At 37.5% G+C, this 13,983-nt stretch overlaps 3 protein-coding genes across 6 annotated transcripts; 1 reads left to right on the forward strand and 2 right to left on the reverse strand.

Moving 5' to 3' along the window:
* Positions 7–3,839, forward strand: LOC105169672 (bifunctional phosphatase IMPL2, chloroplastic). 4 transcript variants are annotated; one of them, XM_020696173.1, is made up of 10 exons: positions 7–260; positions 384–462; positions 1,416–1,510; positions 1,595–1,644; positions 1,778–1,902; positions 2,090–2,156; positions 2,696–2,785; positions 3,063–3,174; positions 3,299–3,392; positions 3,657–3,839. In XM_020696173.1, the coding sequence occupies exons 1-9, from the start codon at positions 74–76 to the stop codon at positions 3,376–3,378; spliced, it is 885 nt and encodes a 294-aa protein (XP_020551832.1). In that variant the 5' UTR covers positions 7–73; the 3' UTR covers positions 3,379–3,392; positions 3,657–3,839. The 4 variants fall into 4 exon arrangements, with proteins under 4 accessions (XP_020551832.1, XP_020551831.1, XP_020551833.1 ...); XM_020696172.1 differs by having other exon boundaries at positions 3,675–3,839; XM_020696174.1 differs by having other exon boundaries at positions 3,764–3,839.
* Positions 3,713–7,554, reverse strand: LOC105169673 (26S protease regulatory subunit S10B homolog B). The gene is made up of 10 exons (XM_011090145.2): positions 7,311–7,554; positions 6,247–6,366; positions 5,678–5,814; positions 5,429–5,590; positions 5,260–5,346; positions 5,100–5,186; positions 4,870–5,007; positions 4,560–4,751; positions 4,386–4,484; positions 3,713–4,048 (listed from the first exon to the last, which is right to left on the reverse strand). The coding sequence occupies exons 1-10, from the start codon at positions 7,414–7,416 to the stop codon at positions 3,974–3,976; spliced, it is 1,203 nt and encodes a 400-aa protein (XP_011088447.1). The 5' UTR covers positions 7,417–7,554; the 3' UTR covers positions 3,713–3,973.
* LOC105169674 (SUMO-activating enzyme subunit 2) lies at positions 8,109–13,862 on the reverse strand. The gene is made up of 11 exons (XM_011090146.2): positions 13,530–13,862; positions 13,356–13,445; positions 12,470–12,553; positions 12,165–12,383; positions 11,769–11,870; positions 10,856–11,314; positions 10,533–10,762; positions 10,116–10,209; positions 9,796–9,978; positions 9,392–9,489; positions 8,109–8,784 (listed from the first exon to the last, which is right to left on the reverse strand). Exons 1-11 carry the CDS (start codon positions 13,560–13,562, stop codon positions 8,430–8,432), a joined length of 1,947 nt encoding a protein of 648 aa, XP_011088448.1. The 5' UTR covers positions 13,563–13,862; the 3' UTR covers positions 8,109–8,429.

A 13,983-nucleotide genomic window follows, 5' to 3' on the forward strand; every position in this document is an offset into this window, starting at 1 on the left:
ATCTGCATTCTGCAATCGAAATTATTTGAGTTCAGCCTCAAATTTCAGATCAATTCAATTCAATCCAATTAGAATGACTTCGGTTGATTCTTCTCTCTCTATTGGTCATAAGTGCAGCAATGAAGCTATTTCCGTGAGATTGGCCAATTCTGACCTCGACGACTTCGTCGACGTGGGCAACCGGCTCGCTGACGCCGCCGGCGATGTCATTCGCAAGTACTTCCGTAAAAGCTTCGACATCCTCGATAAAGAGGATTTAAGTAAGTTATTTAATGATTTTTTGTTAAAAGTTATTCGTGCTCGTGTCTTTTAATTGTCAAATTACTTTTTAATCATAATGTTGAGTTTTTCAATTGCCTTGTAAGTGATTAAGTTGTAATTAGGTCCTGTGACGATTGCTGATCGAGCGGCGGAGGAGTCAATGGTGAAAATTATACAAGAGTATTTTCCTTCGCATGCGATGTGAGTTCTCTTATTTACGTATTTATTTATTTGTATTTTTGGTGCTTGGAGGGAGTTATGGAAATTGATCAAACATTTCCGAAAGCCTTCTATATTCTATCCACGTAGCTTTTCATAACATGAGTTCGGCCAACTAGGTTCTTCCATCATTATGCGGGCCTGATCTTCTACCTGTTTTTCCTTTCTAAGCCGCGTTTATATAGCTCATCCTCCTCTTCTTCTTCATTATTTCATTGTTTCTTTTCTTTTTATTTATTTTCTTTGAAGTTGCACTGTTTTAATTCTGAACACTGTATAAGTAATATTCACGTGGAAGTAATACTTAATGAAATAGGCATGAGGCAAATTAATGGAGAGTGCAGTTAAAGTTGAAGGTGATGAAGCGTTATATATTATATACATAACTTTTGGCTCTAATTATAAAGGTGTAGATTAATTTCTATCTCTGGATGTCTCTGTAGGAGTTGTTTTTCTGCACAAAAGAGGGATAGTTAATGTGGCAGTTTCAGATCAGCCATGATTGACACGCATAAGTTACACATACAAGCGTGAAATAATTTGCATCTACGCGAGAGTATTGGTGTGATCCTATTTTGCTAATTGCATCCTGCAAATAAGTTCATAAATCCCTTCACACTCGGTAAGGAGAGTGGAACTTCTAGGGGATAAATTGCATAAAAAGTATAGAATATCATCATAGCTCTCTGTTAAATAGATATTTCTTGAAAAGGGAATTCATGTGATAGGGCAAACGAGAACATAGGGATATATCAATTATATGATGCATCTGGGTATACATGAATATAAATATTTTGACAGATCACAACTTATTTCCATCCCATAAAATGTTTATGGTATATTGGGAGAAGATCCATTCTGTTTCATTATTATCAAATTAGTTGTAGTTTTTCTAATTTTCATATCTAAAGTACAAGATGTTTGTCAATTTTCAGTTATGGAGAGGAGAATGGATGGAGGTGCAAAGAAGATTTTGCAGACTTCGTTTGGGTATTGGACCCAATAGACGGGACAAAAAGTTTTATCACTGGTATATATCTACATAATCTTTTAGCACTGTGGTAACTACGATGTTTTGGCTTAATAGTTGCTAATTGGTGTTATTTATTTATAGGCAAACCCTTATTTGGAACACTAATTGCTTTACTCCATAAGGGTAAACCGGTAAGAATTCAATCTACTCACAGCAAAGCCATGAAGAGATCTCTGGTTCTTATGCTGTTTTTTTCTTTTTTCTTTTGTTCTTCTTTTTTTTTTTTTATGATGTTTGTAAAAAACAATTTTTTGAATTGACAAGATTCTTGGCATTATTGACCAACCTGTCCTGAGAGAGAGATGGATCGGAATAATTGGGAGAAGAACTACCTTGAATGGACAGGAGATCTCTATACGCAAGTGTTCGCATCTCTCAAAGGCTTACCTGTATGTTCATACTTTTTCAATTGAGTATCTTACTGCAGTCCCTGGGAAAACTCTTGATAATGAGTTGATATAGACTATGTTCTACACATTGGTATTCTTAAGCTGTTTGTCAGTCACATGTCTTATGCTCTCTCTCTCTCTCTCTCTCTCTTTCTCTCTCTCTGTTGGGACTGGGTGTCTGTTTCAGGTACACAACAAGTCCACATTTATTCAGTGGGGATGCTGAAGTAGCCTTTGCTCGATTAAGAAATAAGGTATGTCCATTTGTGTTGCTACAGGTTGGATGTGTATAGTTCTGTTAACTTAAAATATGTATGATAAGTATTACACACATAAAAACATGGAATAAGTTTTAGTGAAACTTTATTTATTAGATTATGCATGAAGACCAAGTTCACACTAAGGAAAACACCAAGAGAATCAGAGAACTGCATCCATCTGTTTTAGATGTTTTTTGCCTCCTAGTATCCTGTGTTCTTTTGAGTTTCCTGTAGCTTTTTCAGTTGTCTGTGTATCTCAGTTTGAAGATATCTACTTAAAATACTTGATTGTCATATCAACCCCTTGTTTTGAGACATAGCTATCTGTTTTCTTGGAACTGATTTTCTGTTTACCTGATGAAAGAAGTTGCCAACTTGCGGTTAAGTGATTGTTTATCTGCTTCACCTTTTGATTTATTTGGTGTTGAATCGTTTCTGTTAGTCACACCTCTGCATGCGCTCGCATTACCTTTTTGCATGGATAGAATTCACGCTTTATTCCATTCTAATATTCAATTTGTTTGATATTGCAGGTCAAAGTACCACTATATGGCTGTGACTGTTACGCCTATGCATTACTGGCCTCAGGTTATGTAGACCTCGTTGTTGAATCAGGTCTCAAGGTGTGCTGTATTTAATTTGGTGTGACCTTTAACCATGCTTTCCCTATTGAATTCTTAGCCAAATTTCTAGAGGATATTAGAAGATTTAGCAATTGTTTATGCATGGTGGTCAAAATCATTTTAGCCTTTCGGCTGCAAAGCTGGTGATATCGTGACTCCAGAGAATCACATAACTTGTATCACGTATCCGCCTCAGCATGTGATGAAATTGAAAGCTACCACTAGATAATTTATGATTGTCATATACACTGATGTTCTGTTATTTACCTTTTTCCAGCCGTATGATTTCCTGTCCCTGATACCTGTGATTGAAGGTGCCGGTGGGATTATAACTGATTGGAAAGGGCATCAACTTTGCTGGGAGGCTTCTTCTAAGGCACAGGCAGCTAGTACGAATTTCTGTAGCTTTCACTACTCGTTCTGTGAAGTCAATTTGACGACCATAAAGGTTATAACTAGCCAGTGCACCATACATGTGCTGAACCAACTCATTTCCTTTTTCCTCTTTTGCAGATTTCAATGTAGTGGCAGCAGGAGATAAAGGAGTGCATCAAGAAGCCCTAGACACACTACAATGGGGTAGGCCAGCATAGAGCCCCATATGCAGGTACAACTGAGATTTGGGTTCAGCCTCCTCCGAAGTATCAGTTTTATTTAGGATGCACCATCAAAGTGGTTCCAATGAGGCAATAAATTATCGTCTGCCAGGATTTGAAGTCAAACTTTAAATATCATCTTAACAATCAAAGAACTTGATTGTATAGCTAATTTATGTAGGACAAATTATTTTCTTTACTCGCCATACAACATTTATCTGTGGTTGCTTAAAAGGGCAAGTCCTATTAGTAATTAAACCTTTGGTTTGTTACAGATTATCGTGACCTTTCAGATTATGGGCATATAAGCATTTCTCTCAAATGAACAATATTCATCATTCCCATTCTTTGGTTAATGATATAGATTATCGTGACCTTTCAGATTATGGGCATATAAGCATTTCTCTCAAATGAACAATATTCATCATTCCCATTGTCTGAAGTAACAAAGACTAAGATGGCTGTGCCGGTTGTGAAAAATCTTCAATCAGCTGCAGAATAGGCATCTCCTTGGAAGCGGCATTTCAGAGGGATCTGATGAAACGAGGATACACTGCATCCACCAGTGGTACCAAACTTGTAGAACTGGCACCTAATCCTTCCCAAAATCAGTACTATAATGAGCACTTGATTCAAGCTTCTTAGCTTCATTCAGTTTCCTCACAGCCTAGGAAAAGTTTCAAGCACGAGAAAGTCAAATTCATTGCAAAAATAAATCAGGAAAGATGCAATAATTGATTCCTACACACACGCAGACGCACATACACACCCAATGCATCACATTTTTCTGACCAATCGGGGGATAGCAGGTACAATTCATAATTGCGGGAGTTCAATATTAGCCAAAAGATAGGCTGATGCAAGAAAATAACATAAATAACAGACCTGCCAAATACGAAAATGACAATAGTTTGGCTGCTTATCCTGCTTTCCTAAGTGCATCTATGAATTCAACTTTCAAGAGAAATTTCGCTATAGATATCTCAAAGTGCAGGAAAAGTTACCTTCATAAAATCTTCATGAATAACATAATCGCGCTCTGCCCGAATTGCAGACATTCCAGCTTCAGTGCAGATATTACGAAGGTCAGCCCCATTAAATCCCTGAACAAGCAACATGTTAATAAAACTGCTGTTCGACAACATTACTAAGAGGGTAAAAAAGCACTTCTAGCCCACCTCAGCAAGTTTAACAACAGCCTCATAATCAATTTCGCCATGCTTGGCTATCCCAGCAGCATGTATTTTGAGAATTTCCATTCTCGACTGTTCATTAGGTAATGGTATCTCTATTTTCCTGTCTAAGCGACCAGGTCGAAGTAGTGCAGGGTCCAGAACATCAGGTCTATTAGTTGCCATTATCATTTTAACCTGCAAACAACAATTCAAATCACATTACAGTGTAGTCGAGCTAGTATTCCATGCAAGTGGAAAAAGATGCTTGAACTTGGGTAAATATTTCCATATTTAACACTGGATTAAACAAGACCTTCCCAAGCTGGTCAAACCCATCAAGCTGGTTCAGCAATTCCATAAGTGTCCTCTGAATTTCACGGTCAGCACTTGTACCCTCACTAAATCGACGTCCACCAATGGCATCGATCTCATCCATAAATATGATGCAGGGCTAAGGAAACAGTCTTCTTTAACGTCAATTCAATCTAATTCAAATTCTTATATTCAGTTAGACAAAAAGTTCACAGTGCATCTAATACTTACTTGGTGATCACGGGCATAACCAAACATTTCCCTGATCAATCTTGCACTCTCACCTATATACTTATCAATAATAGCACTTGATACAACCTGCATGGTTATTCTTGTAAGAAGCTACAGGCATGACATGAAGACTGTATGAGAGGTTTTAGGATCTACTCACCTTTAAGAAGTTGGCATCTATGTTACTAGCAATTGCTCTGGCCAACAATGTCTTTCCAGTTCCGGGGGGTCCATAGAGAAGTACACCCTAAAACAGGTCCACAATGTATTGTCGAAAAAACAAGCGATGGAATATTAAGAATCACCAACTACGCTTTATGTGGTGTTACCTTGGGAGGTTTAATGCCAACTCTTATGAAGAGTTCAGGATTCATCAGAGGTAATTCGATAGATTCTCTCAGTTCTCTGATTTGATCTGACAGCCCACCTACAGCAGAATAACTAACATTTCCAGGATCTTCATGAAGCATATTATAAACAACAGGATCTACCTGAAGTATACATCCACAATAATGCATCAGCAAAACTAGCCATAACCAGTTAAACCTTAAGCATTAGTATCAAGCGCATTTGTGTACCTCACGAGGGAGAGCTCGCATAATTGTCAGTGTTGTCATATCAAGAACCACCCTGGTCCCTGCTGTAAGCTTGTCTTTGTCCACCTTACTGCGGCATCCAACCACATATCTCGGGCCACTGCTTGCTTTGACTATCACTAATATGGCAAAATAAAACAATATTTCTTAAATAAAAAATATGGAAGCACAACTGGAATCAGATAAATCAGGACAGTGACCTAGCCTATAGTAAGAAATCAAATAAAATATGCAAGCACTACTCAGTAACGGCTAATGCCAGTGGTTGCAAGACCTCTTTAAAATAATCTTGTGTTTGTAGATTGCAGAATCCATCTATCTGTTCTACCGAGGATTTAAATTAATAGTCTTCCAGAAGCAAATATGGACCAGAAACATGTAATAGAGACGAAGTGCAAGAAGATAAGTAACAGTCCAGTCCTAGAATGTTGCACATTTTAAGAACGAGAAGGAAATAGATGTCTTACAGCACTATTTAAAAACCAAAGAAGAGGAAAGAGATGTCTTACAGCAATATTTAAAATCAAAGGAAAAGGAAATAGATCTCTTACAACGTTCATTATCCAGAGGCCTCAGTACTTCGCCTATGATCTGCCCAACACTCTGGAGTGACTTCAAATCATCTTCTGTTTTAGCATATTCCTTCTTTGTAGCTCTTAAATTCTCCCTGGCTGTACAAAATCGGATATTGCTATAGTGTATTACATATTCCAAGACAAAGGAAAATTATACATGATAAAGATAAAAGTTGCTATCTACCAGCTACATAGTTCAGATGTACCATCGAACAAAAAGCATGCACCAAATCCATTCACAAAAAGGTGTAGCAGAAATAACAACCATCAAGTTCTGGAGAAATTAAAGCACCTCAAGTTTTTTTCTTTTTTAAAATAAAGGATTTATTCAACTCTAGTCATGTAAAATTAACCATAAGTATAAAAATGAGAAGGAAAAGCAAATGCATCACAATTTTCTGGTTGCTTCTAGAGAATTACATCCACGCATGAACCATGGTAATTTGCTTATGCCGCGTCTCAAAACCTAAATCAATTAGTTTCAAGATGCCCCAGCTAGGCTTCCTATAAAAAGAACTAATGCCCCTGCATGAAGCAATTGCCCAGTCACACTGAGTAATAACAATCAGACTCAAGCAGTAATCAGATTGAACTACAACCAAAATCCAAAGTCTAAAGTGATTCCATATTTCTAGTTTAATGCGTGATGAATCAATTGAATTATCCAATTCAATTTGTTCAAGCAAAAACATCCGCATGGAGCTCAGTTCCATCAAATAGCCATACAATAGCATGTAATAAAGTTATTCTAAAATGTTAAATGCATGCATCTGCAACTACAAAATAGACAAACCAAAACATAAAATCCACCGCCACTATCTTGATCCATAGCTCATCATACATTCAATAACCCCCAACAGCACAAAGCCAGACTCCGTAAATCCTCCTTAAATCAGACGCGTGAAAACACACACCAATTAGAACCAAAACAAATTAGTAACACACAATGCAACATAGATCGACGGTTTTCAGAGAAGGTGATCACAAGTCAACACTACAGCACAGACACAAATGAATTAGGGTTTAAAAAACGCGATTACCAGACCGAACTCGGCCTTCCAGTTCTTTGTGGTTTAGGAGCTTTTTCCGGTACTCAGCCATCGCCAACTTGCGGCGAGCATCCTCGTTTTCGCTAGCCATTGACATCTTCCTCCTCCTCCTCCACCTCCTTCTTCCTTCCTTTTGTCTTTCGATTTTTTGGGTTAATGTCTTGTTCTATTCTAGTCTGGAGGTGATCTCCGTCCAGCTTGCTAACGAAGAAAAGAGAGTTCTCTACTGAGGAGCATTTGTGGAATTGGGCCGTAGATGTAGGCCACTCTATTATGAGACATGGCCCATTCTCCACTGTTTGGTTACGGAGAATTCCTTAGCCGTTATTTCTCGGGAAATGCAGATTTATACCATTTTTTAAAATTAAAGAGTATGTATATGTACTCATCACACAAAGTAAAACAAAATTTCGAATGGCAATCTAATCATCCCCAGAGCTTTCAAATTATATACAACACAATAATTCATAATGAGATTTAAACTTTTGAACTTTTTGCTGTTTGCCTTTCCATTAAAAATTCCTTTATTGTCTTCTCCTTAATGAAAATGAATAAGAGGTTATTATACAGCGACCGAATATTAGACCATCTCATAATGACAGAATCACCAAGTTGTCTCCATTATCATCATCCCAGTGCGCTTGTTAATCCTGCAAATTAGATGTAATTTGCTATCTTCACCAACTCATTATACCGAGAGATATTATCAACAGCGTTTCCAGGTAAATCTATGGCAACAAAGAATCAATTGGAGGTACGATTCATGCAGGAGCAGCAAACATGAGCATAGACATCAAATATTGGGCACTGCTAACAGGGCCATACTTTCTTTTCCCTAATTTTCAAGATTCTACATACACAAACCTTACTAATGACAAGTTACATAGTTAATATCTCACCTAATCTAGTGAGTTAGAATACATCATAGGATCAGGGCAAACTCAGTTTCTCGTCCAGGCTAGACTGATCCAACCTCCTGTCAAAAATCGCAAGTACCTAAAAACAAATATTCCTCTAGTTGCAAGCACCAAAAGAATCACCATTTTCTTTGTATTCTACAAAGTTAGGGTGAGATATGCTGATCGAGATCAAAACAAGGAAGATGAATAGCTATTGTTCCCTTTTCTTCTTGCTATTCTCGGAGCTCCCACCATCAAGCATTACCACATCATTGTTATTATCAGCCTCTTCTGCTTTTCTTTTAAATTTTGCCTCATTTCTAAAAGATGAAGCATCTGAACTAGCAGCACTGGAAATGTCGGATAACTTCCTTTTCTTCGCAATTTGTGCTGGGATGATTTGTAACTCATCATCGTCTTCCATCACTAGAGAAGTAGTTTCAGACACACGAGAGGTGCTCGCACCATTATCAGTAGATCCCTTCCCATTCTTTTCTACAGCCAGAGGCTGTGTCCAGCCAGAGAGAACCATTCCATCAGGTTCCTTTTCCTCATCAAATTCCTCCCTGCAAAATTTAATGTGGGACTATAACTCAAAAGAAATTATACCATTTCAGCAGCAAGGAAAACAGGCTTAGCCAATCCAACCTCAAACAGATCAGAAAATTATATATCCCAAAAATAGGGTAGTGTCCCATTCCTCATGTGAGTGAAGAAAAAAAAAAAACAAAATTCAGTAGTCACTTCAGGAGAAAGATGTGTCAACATTGAATTTGTCTGTGACGCAAAAGCTGTCAAAGCCTGCAATTACACACTGATCTTTGAGCCTGCTAATACATGTTGCTACTTTCCACTTGTGAAGAAGTAATGATTTCAAAATTTCAGGCACTAGAAGCAAATGGGCAGTGAAATGATGGGATCACATGATAATCCACTAAAACTTTTTTTTTTAACTAGATAGATTAGATAATTTCATATGCATCTACATGACAGAAAACCCAAAAGATAATTAAGAAAGATATTGCCAAGAATCGCAATCAAAAGTAACACAGCAAATGTAGCGCAAATGCAAGCAAAAAAGATGAAATTCTAACACAGCTATGCATCGCTCTTTCATAAAGTGATAAGATCAGAAATATTAAGCAACAGAAACGACATTGGCATGATACAGACCTGTGCTTAACATTAATGCTACATTTTAGCTCTTGCTGAAGATCCTCAACAGTAAGGATTGTTCCGCCAATGACTGGAGAAGGAAGCTCAGATAGTACCTAACACAAGATGCACAAACTGAGCAAGACCCCATTGCCAAAAACATGGAAAGGCTTAAGGTACATTTGAATGAGAGGATTTGAATTCAAGGAAGGATTCAAATGATTCCATGTTATATGGGTTCACAGTGCCTCAAAATATAGCTAAAATGGGAGTTCATGAATTTGCAACCCATTGCAATACTGATTATCCAAATAAGTCCAGTTGATTGACTATTATGGATTCAAGATCCTTAATCCCAAATCCATTAATCGAATACAACCTAAACAACTTATAATGACGGACAAAATGAAGAGGCAATTAACCTTTTCCAAATTTGCTGCATAATTGGCAACTTCATCCTCCTCAAGATCATCACCAACCTCGTACAGAAGGGAAGAACCATGCATGATCAGAGGCAAATTCATGCCAAGCTTTGCTTTCACAATCTTGTCAACAAGGTCCTTCAACTTTGAGCCATGTGTATTTATCTCCAGAGTCAAAGGCGTCTACTTGACAAAAGCATATTATTGCATTAAAACAACATTATTCAAGCAATTGAAATGCAGTCCATTCAGCTAAAAAAATGAAACTTGTAAACTAGACAAAAGTTGGAATTTTAAGGGAAACAAGAAAACCAACAGACCTCAGAGCAGACATAGCATGATTTGTTTGGCTCAAATGGCTCTACTGGCATTAGAAGCATCTTTCTTGAAGGATGCTCAAGGCAATAAGTCATCCTACAGATAACAGAACCAATTAGAATATGAAATTAAACAAATAACAGTAAATACATAGTGAATTAATCTTTAGTTAATTAGAAAAAGGATGCTAATTTATCAGGCTCATCACATTTATATAGTTCCTCAGATGAACAGGAGTTCAGTAGAAGTATGGAATTATTCCCCCCTTAAAATACAAAGAAAGAAGGAAATTATATGCATCCCTCAGTCCAAGATAATAGGCAAATTTCATTTAATCTAAAAATTAAAACACATCAAATAGTAATTAGGTGACTAGGTAAGGCATGTGAGCAAATGGTGGTATAACCAATACAACCTACCTATAGTTTTTAATATCATTTTGCAGCACCTTAATAGCCTCAATCACAATCAATCCAGCAATGATGGCATTTGTTGTCGCAACAGCATGTACAATATTGCCGGCAATACCTTTGGCCTCAAAAAGGCTATGCAAAGGTATGCCAAATGAAGAAGCTCTGATATTTGCTGCAGCTGTAACAAATTCAACAGCTAGCTGATCATCTTTGTCAAAAGTCAAGTTACCAATCTCCTGGAAAGGAAAAATTTGGGTATCAACTACAATCAAGGAATACGCGATGAAGAATACTGAGAACTTTAGAAAATTAAAGAAGTTGTGTCAAACCTTTTCTCGTTTTGAAAAAAATAATTTCAGGGCCTCAAGAAATATAGCTGAGTTCTCCTTTAAGCTCCAAAGATCCTGTGGATTTTTCAGGCCAAGAGATGCCATTGCAGAAATTGACGAAGGGTTTCCAGCTACCAAATTTTTAGCCTGATTTCCATTCTGACTGACAGGTTCAACAGGAATTACATCTTTGCTATAAATAGGCCTCGGCCTGTTACGATTTTTCCATGTATCTTCATTTGATAAAGCTAACTCGATGTTGTAACCAAAAACGTGATCAAATATTCTCCGTCCGTAGTGTTCAATATCTTCTTCATTTTTGCGTTCAAAAACATCTTCAGATTGTTGTGATGAGCTGGAAGCATCACTTGCACGCACGTTCAGGTCATTATCCTGATTCTTGTCCCCAAATAATTTTGCAAAAAGCAGGTCCTTCGCCCATACAATACAGTGAACAAACTGCAGTTTTGAAGCAACACATGATAACATTGTAGCAAAAAGTTCATGAGTCTTGCCATCTAGGACTAATTAAGGGCTAGAACAGAAGCATTATTTTCAACCAGATAACTGCAATCAATTAGTATCATCAAAATGTTAATGCTCCCAAACTGTCCAAAGAAAGAAAGTGCTCTCAAAATATCTGCCAAATACAAGTGGTCGTATTCATGCAGACAAGAAGCAGAAATGATCTAATAGCACCTGCACAAGGTCCATATACTAAAAAGTCTACTCAAATGACCACTTCATATGCATCTACTTAGGCAGCAGCAAATTTTTAGTCCCATGCAAGATAAGCACAATTAAGGTTCCAGTATCCTGCAGTTATAATCTAATGCATGATGAAGTGAAGCATAGTTCTTATAGAAGAAAAGTTCACAGCACAAGGAAGAAATTAATACAGAGGCGCTTATACCTTTGATGGAGTACTTGTGATAGTGCAAACAGGGTAAGTTTTGGGAGCTGGCTTAGGCTGGCATTCATAACATTCTGTTCTACCCTTTATGTGAACAGTAACCTGCCTCCAATTATCCAAAGATATAAAAGATTTTAGGAAACACTTTGACAGTAAATTATAGGCATGAATAATTCAAAGGAATAAAGGAAAATATTTTAATAAAGGTTGCTGAAGCAAACTTATGCAAGAAGTACAAACCGGAAGATTAAACTTATCTTGTTACACAAGCAGTAAAGTACATCCTATTCCAGTGAGCTATAAACAGCATGGTTCACTACTGGAGATTCTAATGCAATGACAGTAGTAGCACAAATTAAGTATAAGTGCCTATAAACTCTTACAAGAAAACACCACCTGTCCCAGAAAGCCAGTGGTCCCACTTTCAACCAATGGCACACCAGCTGCCAAGCAAAGACGGTTCACATGTCGTCTGGCATCTAAGTTGTCAAGCCCATTCAACACAACATTAAATTGCTTAAAGAAATCAACATTGAATTCAGGGTCTTTCACATTTGCATGGTATGGAGTAATGCTGATGTTAGGTCTAAATTTCAGCACTGCATCACGAGCAACCTGGTTGAACATTTATCCAGATAATATTAGGAAAAGGTCCGAGGATGACAGCAGCCAGCACAATAGAAGTTGAGTTCTCTACTCACTTTGGCCTTAGATTGCCCAACATGTGATTGTCGAAACAAAAACTGTCTGTTTAGGTTGCTGACTTCAATTGTATCCATGTCAATCTGCAAAGCAATGTCAAAAATATTACATCCTTCCACATGGGATTATGTATTTGATAAAATAGAAGATGATTCTTAAAAACATCTAAAATTATGCTGTGAGTATAACTGACTTTCTCTACTAATTCTCACCGACTATCAGTAGAAGAAAGTTAATGATGTACGATTTATCGAGTACTAGTTCCTATATGATTAATACTGAATATAATCAGAGGAAAGTATGGGATGAAAGATGCATCAGATATAGTCCCAATCTGATAGGTTTCTTCTTCTTCCACATAATTAAAAATCGATCTAAATAAATAAATTCTCCATTCCCTTCCATGTCTTTGCAGCATCTCGAACAGACAAGCATCCAAGCTCAATCTAACATTTTTGTGCCTCCCTAAATCGCATAAGCTTATAGGCAGGTCTTATTATATTGCCAAACATTAGGTAGCATAGAACTGAAGCATCAGATCTAATTTACAAACCCAACTAACAAATCACTTCAAAGTCAAGCACAACTATTTTCAACCCAAATCCACACACCCTATTTCCTCTCACCGACATGCACCCTAAATTTTTCAATCACTCAGCCTCGCCAGATGCTCACACATAATCGCAGAAAAACCTACTAAACCTTCTCTAAAACACGCATAGCACACTACAACTGCAAGGTGCAACCTAGGCTGCATTAAGCTCAGCCAAATAAGCCTTTCCTAAAACCCTAGATACAAAACCGTAAAAATCTATGGTGATACAAATAACTCAAAGTAGCCTAGAAAATACTCCAACAGTGCAAAATATGAGAAATTCTACTCACTATGTGGACGTCTTTGAAACCTGACAGCGCGAGGGTTTTGAGAAGTTCGCATCCAATACCGCCGGCGCCCACCATAAGCACTTTTGCGCCCTAACCACACCAGATATTCAGTACTCAATTGAGTTAAAGTTAAAAAAACTATACAATCATGGCAAAATAGAGCAAATACGGTACCTTAATTGCAGATAGCTGTTGCTCGGAAGCCATTGCAGACACGGAATCAGAGCAAGTCAGCGGTTGAACAATAGAGACGCAAAACTACGCGCAACTAATGCAAACGATAGAATAAGAATTTGTGCGGAATTGGAAGCGTTGGGGGACTGAAACAGCGAGGGAATCTTTCGGGAAAATTTCTTGAGGAATGGGCGCCAAAAGAAAATGTTACTCTCCTCTTTTTATTGTGGAAGAAAGAAGAGAGTGTCTTTGGCTGCTGGAAGTCGAAAAGGGAAGAGGGGATAGAAAATAACCACTGCTGCTTCCATTTTTACTCTTTCTTTACACTTGTTTGACTTTGGAATTGTGTTTCAGTATATACTAATTTTTTGACATCCAAACAAAAAATTGTAGCTCAAAATCACGGAATCGCCCCCTACACAAACCATGTAACATGTTAGCTTATTTTGCTTTT

The sequence above is a fragment of the Sesamum indicum genome, linkage group LG8, assembly GCF_000512975.1.
Source record: "Sesamum indicum cultivar Zhongzhi No. 13 linkage group LG8, S_indicum_v1.0, whole genome shotgun sequence".
Taxonomy (NCBI): domain Eukaryota; kingdom Viridiplantae; phylum Streptophyta; class Magnoliopsida; order Lamiales; family Pedaliaceae; genus Sesamum; species Sesamum indicum.